This window comes from Aspergillus stella-maris (assembly GCF_047715825.1).
Source record: "Aspergillus stella-maris strain CBS 113639 unplaced genomic scaffold BDV14scaffold_99, whole genome shotgun sequence".
NCBI classification, from domain to species: Eukaryota; Fungi; Ascomycota; class Eurotiomycetes; order Eurotiales; family Aspergillaceae; genus Aspergillus; species Aspergillus stella-maris.
The window spans coordinates 52,868-68,413 of record NW_027396893.1 but is presented as its reverse complement, the minus strand read 5'-3'; the positions used below and the strand labels follow the sequence as shown (position 1 = coordinate 68,413).

Sequence of the window (15,546 nt, the reverse complement as noted above, 5' to 3'; positions counted from 1 at the left end):
GGATGTCTACAGTCTAGAAAAACATAGTTAAGGAGGCAGGGAGATTCCTAGAACAAAGAGTTGTCGTGTTGGGTTAGGGCTGGTTGAATGGTTCCCGTTGTGTGTATATATCTATCAGCCATCCTCTCCGTTATATATAATCGAACCCACCCCCTGCTTTCCCAGTTTCCACAGATCAAGCCCATCGGTCTTGTACAACTCTGACCTTCACTGGTTCTCTGTTTACCGCAACTACATTGTCCACCCACTCCATGCTTGACTCGTCCGTCTCATGCAGTTCCATCTCGAATCGGCCAAACAAGTGCGCTATTGTCAGGGCAAGCTCTTGGTACGCCAGTCTGTTTATGTCAGTGTTCCATTTTGACATTTCTAGAGGCAAACTTACGGGCTTCCAACACACTGGCGCGACCCTTTACTGAACGCGACCAGCCAGCGATCCAACGCTTTGCCTTTCTCCCCCAACCAGCGCTCAGGTCTGAACTCAGTAGGGTTCGAAAAGAGGTTCGAGTTGTCGTGGATTGACCGGTGAGTGATGGAAACAATGGTCTGCAGACAAAATCAACCCTGGACATGCTCTAAAAACTGGTAACATACTCCGGCTGGTAGAAAGTGCCCCTGCACCGTTACTCCTGGCTCAGGAACAATGCGAGGTGTGATGCCTGGAACTGGCGTCGAAAGTCGTAGAGTCTCCTTGATAACCGCCATCTATGTACATACGTCAGCATTAGATCGTATGAATTCAGCTGAACAATACCAGATAAGGAAGCTTTCGGGTCTCTTCCCAGTTGCCTTGTCGAATGAATGAGTCTGCCCCACTGAGTTCTGCCTGTAGCGTTGCGAGTGCTTTCAGGTTGGTGAGCAGGTAGTAGGTAGCAGTGCTTAGTGGGTAGGCGGAGGTATCACTCCCAGCCAGAATAAACAGGGCTGCCTCGTCAATGAGCTCTTTCGGAGTTCTTTCCTTGTACCCTTTCTCCTCACTGGGCGTTAGCATAGCGTCAAAGATGGTGGTAATGCCATCGGGGTTCGTCAATTGGCCATGTCGCCGGCGCTCTTGGACGCCATCCACCCAAGCCTCGCATTGCTACCATGGTCAGATTGGCGTGCCGTTCAGTTTAATCAAAAGTAGAGAATTAGATACCTTCCGAAACTCTGCGTATCCAGCGAGCTTAGACGAGGCGAGTGCCGGAGGCAGGTATGGTGCGATATCATTGATAATCGGAAAATGCTTCGCTGCTCGGAGCCTCAGTATCGCATTGCTACAATGAGGGAAAACACATACCAAGCCACATCCCATGAGTTATCTTGTCCATGCTCACAATCAGGCCATGGTCGCGCTCGTAGTGCTTGACAAACTCGTCAGGTTGTCCGAATAGGGTCACGTAGATGACGTCGACCGAGATAGCCCTGAACAAGCGCTGAACGTCAACCGGCCGGCCTGTCCTATATCCGTCGCTTATTTTTTCAGCAGCTTTGTGAACGACATCGTATATCCTCGGGGTCCATAACTCGATCGCAGCGGGGGAGAATAGCGGCGCGATGGTATTTCGGTAGAGACGGTGGCGCTTGGGGTCCATTATGGCTATCAGTGCTTCAGGATAGATCAGGGCCTTGTAGAAATGAGGTGCTTTGCCGTAGTCGGTGCCTGCTCGATAGACACTACTGCTGTGAGCTACGTTCTCAGTCATGGCTTATATACCTACACATGATAGAACTCCGGGTCGTTGACGTGGACATGGTTGGGCGAGATGCGAATGACGGGGGTTTCTATTCCTAAGCAAGAGATCTCCGGTATCATGGAGCTCGAAACCTACTATAATCTTTGTGAAGCTGGGGCAGTCTCTTGACCAAAGTACCATCCTCGATGACGTCAAAATAAAACTCCCACCATCCGGTCAGTCCGGCCAGCAGGGGCCCTGGGATCTTTCGCAGGGGGTGCCAGTACAGTCGTTGGCAGACCAGCCAGAGTGCGGCAAGGCAGAGGGAAAAAACAAGTGTTGCCAACATTTGGTCGAGGTTGAGCAAGGTTGAGCAAGAGTTTAGTTACATGGGAAGCAGGGGATCATGGACTGTTAATAAGACCCCTCCTTGCGGGCAACCCGAGGCCAACCCCCCAACCCTAATGCAAGGGGTCCAACAACAGAGAAAGTCTCATTTTTGCGCCAGCATACACCACATTTCCTATCTTTGAGTTTCATGGCCACAAGACCACCCAAGAGAAAAAGCATTATGGAAAAAATCAACCCCTCCGAGGGACTATCTTGCACGTATACTCCTGCAACACCAGAAACACGTTTGTGGTCTTCCACGGAGCTTCCACCTCAAAATCAAAGTGTCGGAAGAGCATGGGAATCACTTTTGTAATTTCGAGCATGCTGATGTTCTTCCCCAGGCAGGTTCTCGAGCCTGCGCCAAACTGTAATCGTTGTCAGCCTCTTCAACCCCGCTACCGTGGACCAATTACTTACGGTAAAAAGATTCCGTTCCAGCGGTGCTATCTCAGCTTTGGATCCAATCCAGCGCTCAGGCCGGAATTTGTCAACGTCTGCACCGTAAATCTCCGGGTTGCGATGCAGCGCCCAGGCATTGACGCCAACGACAGTCTGCGAACCATCAGCAGCTAATCAACCGCAGGAAACAAGTCTCAGTAAATTTACCTTTGATGGGAAGAAATGTCCTGCCACCATCGCCCCTTCTGGAGGCGAAACCCGTGGTAGAATCATGCCAGTCGGAGGATGCAGTCGCAGAGTCTCTTTGATCACCGCTTGCAGATATGGCATCGCCTGGCAGTTAGCGAAAGAAATGGGTCCCTCTGGCTGCGCATCAATCTCATTGCGAAGCTTTTGCCGAACACGCGAATTGTGAGCGAGATAGTAGACGGCAGCACTCAGTGTAATGGCTGAGCTGTCGGCACCGGCGACAATGTTTCCATTGATGGTGCTAAAGATGTCCTCGTCGTCGACTTTGTTTTCTTTCTGCATCTTGAACATCTGGTCGATAAAGTCGTTGCCGGAGCGTGAACTCGCTGGATTGTCACGATGTGATGCGAGGCAGCGCAGTGTAAAAGCATTGATTTTGTTGATGGCGATGCCCCGACCCAGAAGGTGGTTGAGGCCTCCGATCCACGAGTACCATTCGCAGAAGAGGCCGACTTTGGAGGTATAAGCGAGGTATCGGTGGATGATGTCCAGTATACCGTCCGAGTCATCACCCTCGCGCATCATTCCGAACATTTCTCCGCCCTAAAGAATCAGCTAGTGGATGAAGCACATAGGGCGAGTAGACTAACACTGATACTCCCAACCACGTCAAAGGCAAAGTATTCCATCCAATGGGGAATTGACGCGGTCTTGCCTTGAGCACCAACCTCACCGAAGCGATCGATCAACAGGCTGATACATTTGTCTACCGCCGGTTCGTAAGATACCAGAGAAGACATGCTATACAGTGACGCTACCTTCCGTCGTCTACTTGCATGAGTCTGCACGTTGACCATGCTAAACAGGTCAAACTTTGATTCATCAGGATGGCCAAAGGCTCTGTAAAAACGGTCCTTGGTGAACCGTGACGTGTGGCCGTAGATTTGCTGTACGGCATCGGGGGAGCTGATGCTATATCGGTTGGGAGCAATACGCACGACGCTGCCTAATGGAAGGTTAGGTCTAGTCACATACTGTAAGACTGGACGTACCATATCTCTGGTGCAGACGAATAGTGTCATACTCTAGTTTGCCAGTACGGAGGTGAGACCATTCCCAGAGCCTTGTCAATCGTGCTAGCCATGGTCCTGGTACCCTGCAAAGGGGGTGTAGGAAGAATTGGTAGACTCCGTACAAAACAGCAACCACAATCGGAGCCAAACTGATCCAGAACATGACGATGAGATGTTGATCATTGCTGGAGCCAGGACCAGGGGATAAAAGCATTTTTAATCCAGATTCAATTGCTGCGATCGGACGCCGAGCAGTGATTTCCGAATAGGACTTCTTTGTTTGCTTGTCGTATCGGACCTCCTCGCTTGCTTTCTCATGCATGTCTACAGTCACACGCCAGCTTTGCAGTCCACGTCGCCTCCGATTCGGTCCGCATACGAGGTCGATCTGTCAAAAAAGTAATTAATGCACCCTAGCTCCTGTGTTTTCTATTCGATAGGTGTCGCGTGCGGAGGGGGCATCCATGTAGTCAGCACGAGGTTTAGATCCCAACTGCCAATGTTAGCACTGTGCGTATGATTGTAAACACACCGGTCAGGCTGTTTCTCTGGGGTCCCTTGTCCTGTCTCCTGATGATCGCCCGTTGTCAGCCTCCGAAAGTCTGGTCATCTCTTTGAAAACACGTGTAGGAGTATTTGAGCTGCAAATGTGGCACTAGGCGTGCAGGCAATCTATCCTCCGGCTCTGGCAAAACAATTCCTATTCTGGATATGGAATACTTGACGACGTACAAAGATGCCTAGACTAGGCTGCGTCATTCTGAACTTGGCTGGTATCTCAGCCCGACGTCTTCCTAATGGTGGTAACATTATCCACATCCCCAAATTCCCCAACGCCCCAGAGCTTCTCTGGAAGAGCTGGCGGACTCGCCATTTGAGGCTGGATACGCTCCGAAGCCTCCAAGAACTGTCTGCGCACCTTGACCCAAGGCGTTGGTAGATTGACTAGGCGAAAGTCTCGTTTGCGCCATTCCCCGTCTACCAGGACATGCTCAATGTCTCCAGCGTTCGCATGAAGTACCACGGCAGCAACAGGGTCGCTCCATCCCAGCATATTCGGACTGTCTCCACTAAAGACAGCCAGGTCGGCTTTTGCGCCTACTCTAATCACGCCAATGTCGTTCCGTCGTAGAGCGCGGCCTCCCTGGCGCGTCGCAAAAGAAACGCCTGTTCAACCGCCATTGGATTCGTATTAGGCAGACGACCAGTGTCCAGAGCCATTGTGTAGTTCCTCAGACGGACCAGCTGAAGCCAAAGCCGCGCCTGGCTAATCGTATCGCCCGAGAAAGTCCACACCGTGTCAAGTCCGAGACATGCCTGGTCGGAGATTTTATGGCCGGTTGCCTGCCCATGACCATAGTGAGACTCGGACTCGGGAGTGATGGACACAAAGAGATCGTGCTCCCGTAAGGCTTGCTGATCGGACTCCGTCAGAAACGGGGCATGAGAGAGGATGATAGGCAACCCGGCCTCATGCATCCTTTTACTGGAGCTGAGAGCAGTTGGTGAAGTACTTGTGTCTAAGGCAACTCAGCGATGAATCCCACCGTCGCACAGTAAAGACTTACGTGGCCAAGGCCCCCCCAAATGATGCAGAGTCAGCACTTGCAGGTTAAGCTTCCTGCCAGGCTGTCAGCTTGCACTGCCCTCGATAAAAATTCTACCTACGCTGCTTTGTCTCGAATAAAGTCGCGGGCTGTACTGTCCCCCTTGAGGATTGTCCCTTGACCATCCAAGGAGAGCCCCGGTAGGAGAAGAGGCTGAGACGTCTTCATGAGACGCTCCATTGCTGCCCATTGGTCGTCCATAGAGAAATTATCTCGGTCTGCCACGTCGTAGCATCACCAGATCCGAGCGCCACAGTCCGCAGCAGCTCGATATCCAGCCTCCATGGCTTTCTCCGACCAGTTATTGTGAGCATACTCAACATACGACGTCACGCCTGAATGAATCCCCTCGAGGCACCCCTCCAGCGCGCTAATGTAAATATCGTCGGGTTCGAAAGCGGCCTGGGCCATGGGGGAGGCATGGCTAACCCATCCAAAATACTGGGACAGGGTGACATTGGGCCCCATGGAGCGATATGCAGTCTGCAAGATGTGGACGTGCGTGTTGACAAAGTTAGGCGACACAATCCTGCCCGAGACATCGACGATTTCGGTTCCGGCTGGTGCCGGCAGATTGTCGCATTGTTCGTCGATGGCGGCGATGCGCCCGTCTTGGATCAGCATTGAGGCTTTCGCAGGACCCGGGTAGACTGCGAGGCTTTCCAGCACTGTTCCATCTTTTAGGGATTTTGGGTGCCATTTTGAGAACTAGATAGTTGTCAGAGTCAGAAGATGAAGCCTTTGATCAGCCTCCACGCGGGGTTCTGATGCTTAGTAACAGTGTCATACAGATCTCTGCACGAGGGGTCATCTCTGCCATTCATCATACACCAAACACCATGCAGAACCTCTACCCAGGCGAGATCATTGACCGCGTCGCTGGATTCCCTACAATCTACCACTTCCAGTCCGCCTGTGATCACGATGGGCCCACCAAACCACTGATAGTCTGTGTTCCTGGCGCTCTGCACCTGGCCCGTGTCTTCTATGGCGGACATCAAGGTTCGAATCCCCAGAACTTTCTCAGCCACTGGCTGGCAAAAAATGGCTATCCAGTACTATCAGTATCATTTCCCCTGGAAACAAACCCCAGCCTGATGTCACCAATAGCCGAAAACTTCCGGATTAAGGACTGGGGACAGCAGGCAGCGATAACAGCCAAAAGAGTCATCGAGGAGAAAAGCTTATCGACTCAATCGGTCGTCTTGATTTCCTGGAGCATGGGTGGTCGTATGGTTGTGCCATTCAACATCTCCGCAAAGGAACTCGGTCTTGACGTTCAGCAATATATCAGCTTCGCAGCCACCCCTGGCTTCTCGAGTATCCGGCCACCATCGGCAGCCCTGGCACCCACTGATTCCGGCTATTTCATGGTCTCATCCCGCGTCGAGAGTTTCTACGATCACTTGATCGAGATGCAGAACCTCAACGGTGGTCGGGAGGTGATCCCGCGAGACATCTATATGCATGAGTACGTCGGTGCGACGCCAATCAACCTCATTGGACTGGGATTAAAGTACGACGGCAAGGGTGGATTTGTACCTGACGAGATTCCGCACGAGCAGGATAGTCAAGTCCTCAATATCGCAAACCTGCCGTTTATCTCGTCTCTCTATCCAACCAGTGTCCTCGATGCCAGTCACTGCCTTGGAGACAGAGCGACCTGGGGTTTCCTCCTTACTTACAAACTGGAGTCAATGATCGGGAAGAAAGGAGTGAGCAAAGCACAGGAGAATGGGAATTGGCAAGCTCTCCCAGACCTCATTCACTCTGCGCCTTCGAGGATGTGTTTACCTGTCGCTGGAAACCATTTCTTCTTTGTAGGAGAGAACTCTGCTAGAGAGGTTGCAAGAATGGTCGAGAAGCTAATTGGAGATGCGAGTTTATTCAAACAAGAATTATCTACACTTGTCGCATAGTTATATCGTACAAATACTCAGATACAACATCATCTGTCCAGCAAGCGATCATTGCAGTCCATCTCTTATGTTTTGTTCCCAACATCATCACCCTTCTTATTCTCTGTACTTGATCTTAGCTCTTTCGGCGCCTCCAGTGCGATCGAATCATTTCTTCCCAAGCACATTTTCTCGAGGTCTGGTGCTCCTGGCATCTTCATGATGACACTGCCGACAATAAGCGCTACGACAGGTACAGCCCGCATCGCGCCCGGTAGTCCGCTTTGTATTCGGGTAAGCTTTGCAATTTTGCTTATTTCGGCTTTGAGGCTGGTGGGGGCTTTGTCTTGTGGCATGTTGAAAGATGGGGGATCTAACAGTTGGTTTGCGATAGGTTTACGGTTGGAGAGAGGCGACTAATCGGTCGTAGGCATTTCAAGAGCTTCGACAAAGTGAGGAGAAGGTGCGCCTAGATTGGAGCAGTCTATGCGAGTCATGGCTATAACAGCCGTTGATATGGATTCTTGGCTGGAGGATCAGCATTTCATCTTATCAAGTTCTGGCGTTATATCTTAAGAATACACCTCGGGAAGGCAGTTAATTGATGAAGGGTGGCCGAAGGTTGTATCCTCTTCGCCAGACATTATTTGGGTAATGAGGTCAGCCCATCATTTCCAGAGGCTTACATCCGACCTTTCTATCTGATTTTCCGACTGCCAGCGAGCTTGCGCTGGCACCAAGCTTCTTACGCATACTGTCTATACACCCGTCAACGTTTATTAGATGGAGATAATCAAGAGTAGCGTTAAGACCTTCATATATTATACAAGCTTCACAGCGCGTAGGTTAAGCCTAGGGTGCCTGCGACAAGTAGAGCCAGGGTCATGCTCATGGCACTTGGGCGGGCTGCTGCATCCTCAGGGACATCCTCCGAGTTCGAGTTCGAGTCCGCGTTGTCCGAGTCCGCCTGCGAGTTGCTATCGGATTCATCGCTGTTGTCGTCATTGTTGCTGCTATCGCTGTCGCTAGCATTATTGTCGGAGCTATCGCTTCCATTTCCATCACCATTGCTCAAGTCAGTAGGGGCCGACGACGAGTCGGTCGAGACGGCAGTGACGGGGAAGACTGTTCCAGCAATTGTGAATGTGACTGTCTTGCTGACAGGGGTGGTTAGGGCCCCAATGTTATACAAAGTCTCGGTCCCTCCTGTAGGAATAGAGCCGGGCCCGTAGTAGGAGGAAATCTGTGTCGGGAACCCAAAGTCCGCAGCGCAGTCATGCTGATCCAGATACTCCTGGCAGCTGGGCCAGTCAATACCTGGAAGGCTCTCTACCAGGATTTGCTCGTAGTCTTCGACTTCCAGCTCGGCAGGGTCCAATTTCGGACAGGTCGAGTCGAGACTGTTCCAGTTAGCAGAGAATACACTAGCCAACGTCGCAAGGAGAACGTACGTAGACAGCATTCCACTGACACCACAGCAAAGACATCCCATTCCAAAAGCCTCGATTTCATCCGCTGACTGGCTGAAGGGATCCGCAGCATCGCCGCACTGCGAGACCACGTCGTTCACTTTGACCTGGATCTCAACATAGTTTCCAATATTGCATGAGCACCGTCCATCTGCATTATCCGGGGGAGGGAAGAAAGGGACGCGTTCGAGGTCTGGGTTGATGCCGGAGTTGACGCTGTCGGCGGCTTGGAGTTGGTATTCGCAGGTGTAGACCTAAAATTCAATTAGAAAATATCTCAACGCGACTTTTCAGTGTAAATACCATGTTCCAGCAGTGTCCAACCTGACATCGAGTGTAGGATGCCTGCTTGGCGTAGTCGCAGGAATTGTGGCAGTCGACATTCTGGCCCTCGCAGGTGTCGTTGATGCAGTCGTTGTACCACGAATCCGCATCTTCATAGCACGAGACGAATCCCTCAGGGTCCGCACAGTCATCAGACTCGAAATAGCCAACCTGCTCAGCAGCAATGAGCTGGGTTGCAGCCAAACCGAGGAAGTATAGAGAGGAACGCATCATGGCGATTGTCATGAGAGAAAGCCACCAAAACACCAAGAATCAGCCCCAAACGCCCCTTTTAAACATGAAGCGGCTCAACGGACAAAGGGAACATGACAGCTCCACGCCCGAGCGAAGCCCGAAGAGGAGTTATGAACGACCGATCTCAGCCCAGCGCGATGCAGCCAAGATCGCCAAGCAAAAACAGTGCAATAGAACCAATGGAAGTTACTTTCGTTCGGCTATCGTGCCTGGATTCAGCACAAGTCAGCCCCATCGGCTCGAGCCGCCGTCCCTGAAGCCAACCAAAGTCTCTATTCCCATTGCATGACTCGGTCTGGAGATGCAGTGAAAACAGGAGATCTTGCGACGGCCTGAAGTTGGGCCGAGGAGTGGAGTGATTTAGGATTTGATGCACATTTGAGTAGGGTATCTATCTAGTATAAAGGGAAATGATCGTGGGGGCCGAATTATAAATATTCACACAGTAGGAGTTCAAACGCTTTCCTTCTTCTGACGCTCTAGATGACCAGCATCGCTTCCCAGGTCAACGCTAGTCTGAGCCTCATCAGCTGCTTTTGGAGTCCCATCCTTCTTCTTGATGTTTCTCCATTCAACCGCAATGGCCCCCACGATTGCACAAGCTCCAATGATCGCCGTAACAAGGAAGATTCTAGTGATGGCATAGTTGTACGCGTTCACAACCGTTGTCAGCTCACTGGCAGGTACCACATTCCTCAAATTGGTCGCCCCGCTGTTGGCAATGCTACTAGCGTCAAGTCCTTGCACATGCGCTAGACGATGGATGAGGTTTGTAGACAGCAGATTCTGGTCCACGGCCAGGAAGACGGCACCTCCCAGTTGCTGGCACAAGAACATGAGACTCATACCGATTGGCACATCCTTGCGAGGAAGTACAGTTTGCGCCGCTAAATTGGACGTCTGGAAGCCGCAACCCACTCCGAAGCCGAATAGCACTTGGTATCCTATCCAGTGACTGTGATTGGAGTTTGGAGCGAGGGTCGAGAGTAAACCACCACCAACGGAGAAAAGTACCGGAGAGAGGAGCATTGACGGAACGTAGTAGCCTATGCGCTGTGTCGCTGCCGCCGAAATAACGCTCATAATAACAAGGGACAAGACCATGGGGATCGTGCTCAGACCAGCATGGACAGCGGAGTCCCCCTTGACGACTTGGAACCAGATGTTGATGTAGTAAACGACTGACATCATTGCAGCAGAGATCAAGAAGATAAAAAACATGCTACCGGCAATGGAGCGATTTAAAACCACCCGCGTTGGAATCATTGCCGTCTTTGGGGTGAAGACTTCTAGCACAATGAATGCCACCAGAAGCACAGCAAAGACAACCAAGAGGGCGATAACCTTGCCGTTCGACCAGGGATAAGTTGATCCGCCCCATTCAAGTGCGAGGATAAGGCAGATAATTGAGGGGACAAACAGAATCACGCCCAGAGGATCAAGTCGGAGGATCTGATCCTTGATTCCCATCTCCTCGCGGGGAGGAGCCGGAACGTTGAAGAAGAGCAGGACAGCGAGGATGGTGAATCCACCAATGGGGAGATTGAGGTAGAAGCACCATCGCCAGGTTCTATACGGCATTAAATCGTATCAGAAGAGGGGAAAGGATAGTTGTCTTACACATTGTCTGTGAAAGCACCCCCAATGATTGGGGCAATGACAGACGAGACAGCAAAGGTCATGCCAAAGAAAGACGTGAAGATGGGTCTCTTATGTAGAGGAACCATTGATATGACAATCATCATTCCTCCAGAGAAGATACCAGCCGATCCCAAGCCCGCAATTGCACGTCCGATAATGAAGGCCGTTGAGTTGGGGGCTGCTCCACAGAGGGCCGAGCCTACCTCGAAGACAACGAGGGAAATGAGAAAGGTCCATTTTGTCGAGTAGAGCTGATAGATGCGACCAAATACGGGATTGAATGAGGCGGCAGTCAGCATATATGCGCTTCCATACCAGCCAATGTCGTCGATGGACCCGAATTCGTCGCTGATGGACGGGATTGCCGTGGCGATGATGGTGCGGTCCTACAACATAACCGTCAGACATCTCACCCAAGAGAGATCAATCAAACGTACCAGTGACACGAGGAAGATAGACAAAAACATTCCCAGCAAGACTAGCCAGAATTTCAAAGACTTTGGCTTGTAGTTTGCTTCGGCATCAGCGAACTGGGCTGGGTGGGGGCCAGACTTGGGTTCTTCGGAGGGTGTCATATTGTTGGTGAGATACCTCGAGAGTAATTAGTCCGTCCTTGAAGAGAATTAGCCAAGGCTTTATATGCACTGCGATGACTATAATTTCGGGGGATTGTGGGTGTTGGATGTATACCTCGGGCGATGCTAATGTCCGAATCCTGCTGAGTCATCTGCTCGGGCTCTTCCAATCTCCGACTTCACCTTCTCTTCTCTCCCTCACTCTTCTTCTTGACGTCTATTTAGCCACGCATCACCTGTTGGATTCGGACTCATCTTCTTTAGCGTCTCGCTGTCTAGTCCGTTTTAATTGGTTTTGTTGCAATGTCCGACACCAACCCCGAGGTGCAGTCGCCCGCCGACACAAAGCCCGTCCGCGTGTTGTCCTGCGTCCTCTGCCAACAACGCAAAATCCGCTGTGATCGTTCATTTCCCTGTGCAAACTGTCTCAAAGCCAAAGCAAATTGCGTACCAGCTGGCCTTCTTCCAAAAAAAAGAAAGCGCAGATTCCCCGAACGTGAGCTTCTGGACCGACTGCACCGCTACGAGACTCTGCTCAAGGAAAACAATGTCAATTTTGAGTCTCTTCATGGAGACCATGAACATTCAAGACAACAAAGTGTCGGACTAGATGATAGGGAAACATCATTGCAGTCTCCGCCGTCTCATCCCAAACCTTCCAAGCGCCAATATGAGGCCAAGTACGCTCCTTCTTAGGAACCTTGTCGGATGACACTAACGTAGCTTAGGAGCTTTTGGCATGCTATGAACGACGCGGTATGTTGGAATTATCATTGTTTCTATTTCGACTTGCTGCTAACGTCTGACAAAGTCCCCCGAATCTGACGAGGACGACAACTCTGCGGTTGCCGCGATGACCGAGCACGTTGTCAAGAAAGCCTGGGACCAAGGCTTCAGTCATAGTGATCCTCTCTTTGGTGGCCAGAAAACTCCAATCGACTTGTCATCCAATCATCCTGAGCCATCTCAGATTCTCCGCCTCTGGCAGATATACCTTGACAACGTTGATCCTCTTCTCAAGGTTACCCACACTCCCACCCTACAATCTCGCATCATCGAGGCTGTCGCCAATATCAAAAACATCAGTCCCATTATGGAGGCTATTATGTTTTCTATATACTGTATAGCCACCCTGAGCCTGTCGGTGGAAGAGTGTGAGGCTCTATTTGGCACCCCCCATCAGGAGTTCATGGCCCATAATCAGCGAAGCTGCCGGCAAGCCTTGATTCAGTGCGGCTTCTTGCGATCGGATGACGTCGATTGCCTTACTGCATCCTATCTTTACCTGGTGTCCCTACGCCCGACTATTGGAGACCCCAGAGCTCTCTCATCCATGCTTGGAATCGCGATTCGGACTGCCCAGCGAATCGGTCTTTCTAGCGAGTCAGCCTGCGCTCGATATCCACCTTTGGAAGCAGAACGGCGTCGAAGACTGTGGTGGGCCCTGGTTATCTTTGACACGCGCATCGGCGAAATGGCCGACTACCGGACGACTACCCTTACCCCTCTCTGGGATTGTAAGGTCCCAACGAATGTCAACGACTTCCAGTTGCGACCAGGAATGAAAGACCCGCCAAAGATTCAGGGCCCACTGTCTGAAGCTCTCTTCGTCGTGGTTCGGGGCGAGATGGCCGACTTCCAGCGGAGCTCGGCCTTTCACTTAGACTTCACCTGCCCACCCCTGAAGGCCGTTGCAAAGGAATTCCGCGGTAAAAGCCCGGGGCCTGGCGAACTTGACATTGTGCAACGGCTGGTAGAAGAGCGCTACCTCCGTTTCTGCGATCCCGAGACTCCTCTCCATTTCATTACCATCTGGATGACCCGAGGCTGGCTAGCAAAGTGTCGTCTCCTTGAGTACTTCTCCAAGGACTCGACGACTCGCCAGTCAAAGCCGGAGCGTGATGCCGCGATTACCCATGCACTGGCGATGCTCGACTGCGACTCGAGGATCCTGGAGTCTCCGTTGGCGACCGGCTATCTCTGGCTCGTTCACATGTATTTCCCTTTCCCGGCCTACCTCCATATTCTACAGGACCTAAGGAAGCGACCTCTTATCAAGCAACGAGAACAATGCTGGGACTATATGAGCATGAATTTCCAGGCTCGCGCTAACCTGCTCACTCGACTGTCGCCGCGCATGCTTCTCCGACCAATGGCCCATATCATTTTCCAGACCTGGGAGGCCACCGAATCCGCCCTGAGGCAAGCGGGACAAGCAGCGATACCGCCAAAGGTTGTGACTCTTGCAAAAGAGTTGATGACACTGACCACAACTAACCCTCCAGCCGATGCTTCCTCCAACACAGGCGCTTCAGCCAACCAAGTATCCGCATCATGGGCAGGCCAGTCCAACTTGGACTTGCAGAATACACTTCCTCTATTCGGAAGCGATGGCTTCAACACTGCCCCTGACACGTGGTTCCCATTTGGCCTTTCTAATCAGATGCCGGGTCAGGACATGTTCAACTTGTCGGATTGGCCGCCTATGAACTGGGGGGTGTAGGTCGTCTACTTGTCTGGGGCTGCACCAAATGCGACAGGATCCGCGCCTGTTCGTTTTATCCTGGTTTGGGGTGTGTTCATGTCTCTCGTATTGGTCTTTTCATACATAAATAGGCTATTTAATCCTGCCTCGCAGGGTCTTGCGCCGGTCTGTTTTGCAGATATTCGTCCAACTCGGCCATGATTTCCGGTGTCAATTTTGGCAGGATCGCCAGACTTTTAACATTGTCCACAACCTGTTCAGCTCGCGACGCACCCGTTATCACAGAGGAAACGTTCTCGTTCTTTAGACACCAGGCGAGCGCAAGCTGCGACAGCTTCACCCCGAGTTTGTCTGCAGTGGACTTATCAAGATGTTAGTTCAACCTGATAGGTCCCGGACCTGGCGAACATACCTGCAGTCCTGCAATTTTCTTGACATTTCCCGCCCATTGATCACTCTCCCATGAATCCTTTGCTCCCACAGCAAACTTGTCCTTGCTCTCGGCGAAACGGGACCCCGGCGGAGGCGCGGTTGCGTCGTTGTACTTGCCGCTCAGCAGGCCCATCTTCAAAGGCGAGAACGTGGTGAGGCCGATACCGAACCTCGAGTAGAGGCGTTGGTACTGGCCTTCAACCTTGCCGCGGTCGAGCATGTTGTATAGTGGTTGTTCGACAATAGGTGCAATGAGGCCCAGAGATTTGGCAATACCACATGCCTCTGCGATTTCGTCTGCCGACCATTCCGATGTTCCCCAGTAGAAGGCCCATCCTTTTTCGATAACAAAGTTGAACGCTCTTACCGTCTCCTCCATTGGCGTCAATCGATCGGGACGATGGGCATAGATAATATCGACGTATTCTAATTGAAGCCGCTCAAGAGACGCACGGGTCCCTTCAATAATGTGCTTGCGCGACAGACCGTGGTTGTTAATCAGGATCTCGCCGTTTGCCAATCCCCAATTAAGCTGCTCTCGTGTCAGTCCATGGTCAAGCTTGCAATATCAGCTTGCGGTACCTTGGTGCTGATGACAATATCGCTTCGCTTCCATCCAAACCTTTTGATGGCTTGGCCCATGACCACTTCGGACTGGCCTCCAGCATAGCTATACTCATCAGCTTCTGGTCATTTGCAATACTCCAGAACTCTACCTTTCGGCGGTGTCGAAGAAGTTGATCCCACAATCGTACGCCTGCTTCATACATTGAAACGCGACCTCTGCAAAATCATTAGCACCTTAGGTACTGCCGCGTCTTCGACTCTATGACTGTACCATTGTCGACGTGGCCCCCGAAGCTAGAAGTTACTCCATTAGACATTGTTTCCCTTACGATCGTACGCAGCAACTCACGTCAGCCACCCACCGAGACCTAGCGCAGAGACATGCAGTCCCGAATTGCCAACTCGGCGGTAGATCATATCCCTGTTCTTGTTCGGCCAAGACATTTTGATTGAGATTGTTTCTGGGTGGTTGTAGGACTTTAGCTTTACATGGGAGCGGTTGCGACCGATTTAATACCGCAAGCTGTCCAGCTGATGGCCTCGGCGAAATACTCGGAGACTCAGCCGGTTCCACGAGGGGCATT

The 15,546-nt window shown here is 51.6% G+C and overlaps 8 protein-coding genes across 8 annotated transcripts; 2 read left to right on the top strand and 6 right to left on the bottom strand.

The window, feature by feature from the left end:
* Nucleotides 1-175: 175 nt before the first annotated feature.
* Nucleotides 176-2,312, bottom strand: BDV14DRAFT_212301 (cytochrome P450; the record flags this gene model as incomplete). The annotated part of the gene is made up of 8 exons (XM_073776283.1): nt 1,812-2,312; nt 1,701-1,764; nt 1,280-1,656; nt 1,139-1,230; nt 755-1,081; nt 595-705; nt 386-546; nt 176-338 (listed from the first exon to the last, which is right to left on the bottom strand). Exons 1-8 carry the CDS (start codon nt 2,002-2,004, stop codon nt 176-178), a joined length of 1,488 nt encoding a protein of 495 aa, XP_073622537.1. The 5' UTR covers nt 2,005-2,312.
* Nucleotides 2,237-3,872, bottom strand: BDV14DRAFT_193684 (cytochrome P450; the record flags this gene model as incomplete). The annotated part of the gene is made up of 5 exons (XM_073771816.1): nt 2,237-2,413; nt 2,466-2,600; nt 2,655-3,239; nt 3,287-3,642; nt 3,689-3,872. 5 exons carry the CDS (start codon nt 3,870-3,872, stop codon nt 2,237-2,239), a joined length of 1,437 nt encoding a protein of 478 aa, XP_073622536.1.
* A 615-nt stretch (nt 3,873-4,487) lies between these two features.
* BDV14DRAFT_193683 (uncharacterized protein) lies at nt 4,488-5,940 on the bottom strand (the record flags this gene model as incomplete). Its single annotated transcript, XM_073771815.1, has 5 exons — nt 4,488-4,853; nt 4,886-5,229; nt 5,278-5,330; nt 5,378-5,534; nt 5,571-5,940. 5 exons carry the CDS (start codon nt 5,938-5,940, stop codon nt 4,488-4,490), a joined length of 1,290 nt encoding a protein of 429 aa, XP_073622535.1.
* Nucleotides 5,941-5,978: 38 nt separating this feature from the next.
* On the top strand, nt 5,979-7,268 carry BDV14DRAFT_161528 (thioesterase domain protein). The gene is made up of 2 exons (XM_073766770.1): nt 5,979-6,040; nt 6,098-7,268. Exon 2 carries the CDS (start codon nt 6,156-6,158, stop codon nt 7,233-7,235), a length of 1,080 nt encoding a protein of 359 aa, XP_073622534.1. The 5' UTR covers nt 5,979-6,040; nt 6,098-6,155; the 3' UTR covers nt 7,236-7,268.
* On the bottom strand, nt 7,268-9,238 carry BDV14DRAFT_212289 (uncharacterized protein; the record flags this gene model as incomplete). The annotated part of the gene is made up of 4 exons (XM_073776282.1): nt 7,268-7,845; nt 8,140-8,614; nt 8,666-8,937; nt 8,987-9,238. 4 exons carry the CDS (start codon nt 9,236-9,238, stop codon nt 7,780-7,782), a joined length of 1,065 nt encoding a protein of 354 aa, XP_073622533.1. The 3' UTR covers nt 7,268-7,779.
* A 477-nt stretch (nt 9,239-9,715) lies between these two features.
* Nucleotides 9,716-11,478, bottom strand: BDV14DRAFT_205562 (MDR family MFS transporter; the record flags this gene model as incomplete). Its single annotated transcript, XM_073774755.1, has 3 exons — nt 9,716-10,832; nt 10,883-11,289; nt 11,341-11,478. 3 exons carry the CDS (start codon nt 11,476-11,478, stop codon nt 9,716-9,718), a joined length of 1,662 nt encoding a protein of 553 aa, XP_073622532.1.
* Nucleotides 11,479-11,492: 14 nt separating this feature from the next.
* Nucleotides 11,493-14,159, top strand: BDV14DRAFT_161224 (uncharacterized protein). Its single transcript, XM_073766769.1, has 3 exons — nt 11,493-12,158; nt 12,207-12,234; nt 12,290-14,159. Exons 1-3 carry the CDS (start codon nt 11,782-11,784, stop codon nt 13,979-13,981), a joined length of 2,097 nt encoding a protein of 698 aa, XP_073622531.1. The 5' UTR covers nt 11,493-11,781; the 3' UTR covers nt 13,982-14,159.
* Nucleotides 14,100-15,406, bottom strand: BDV14DRAFT_193678 (NADP-dependent oxidoreductase domain-containing protein; the record flags this gene model as incomplete). The annotated part of the gene is made up of 6 exons (XM_073771814.1): nt 14,100-14,324; nt 14,376-14,927; nt 14,978-15,065; nt 15,112-15,178; nt 15,234-15,256; nt 15,312-15,406. The coding sequence occupies 6 exons, from the start codon at nt 15,404-15,406 to the stop codon at nt 14,100-14,102; spliced, it is 1,050 nt and encodes a 349-aa protein (XP_073622530.1).
* Between the last annotated feature and the right edge of the window lie 140 nt (nt 15,407-15,546).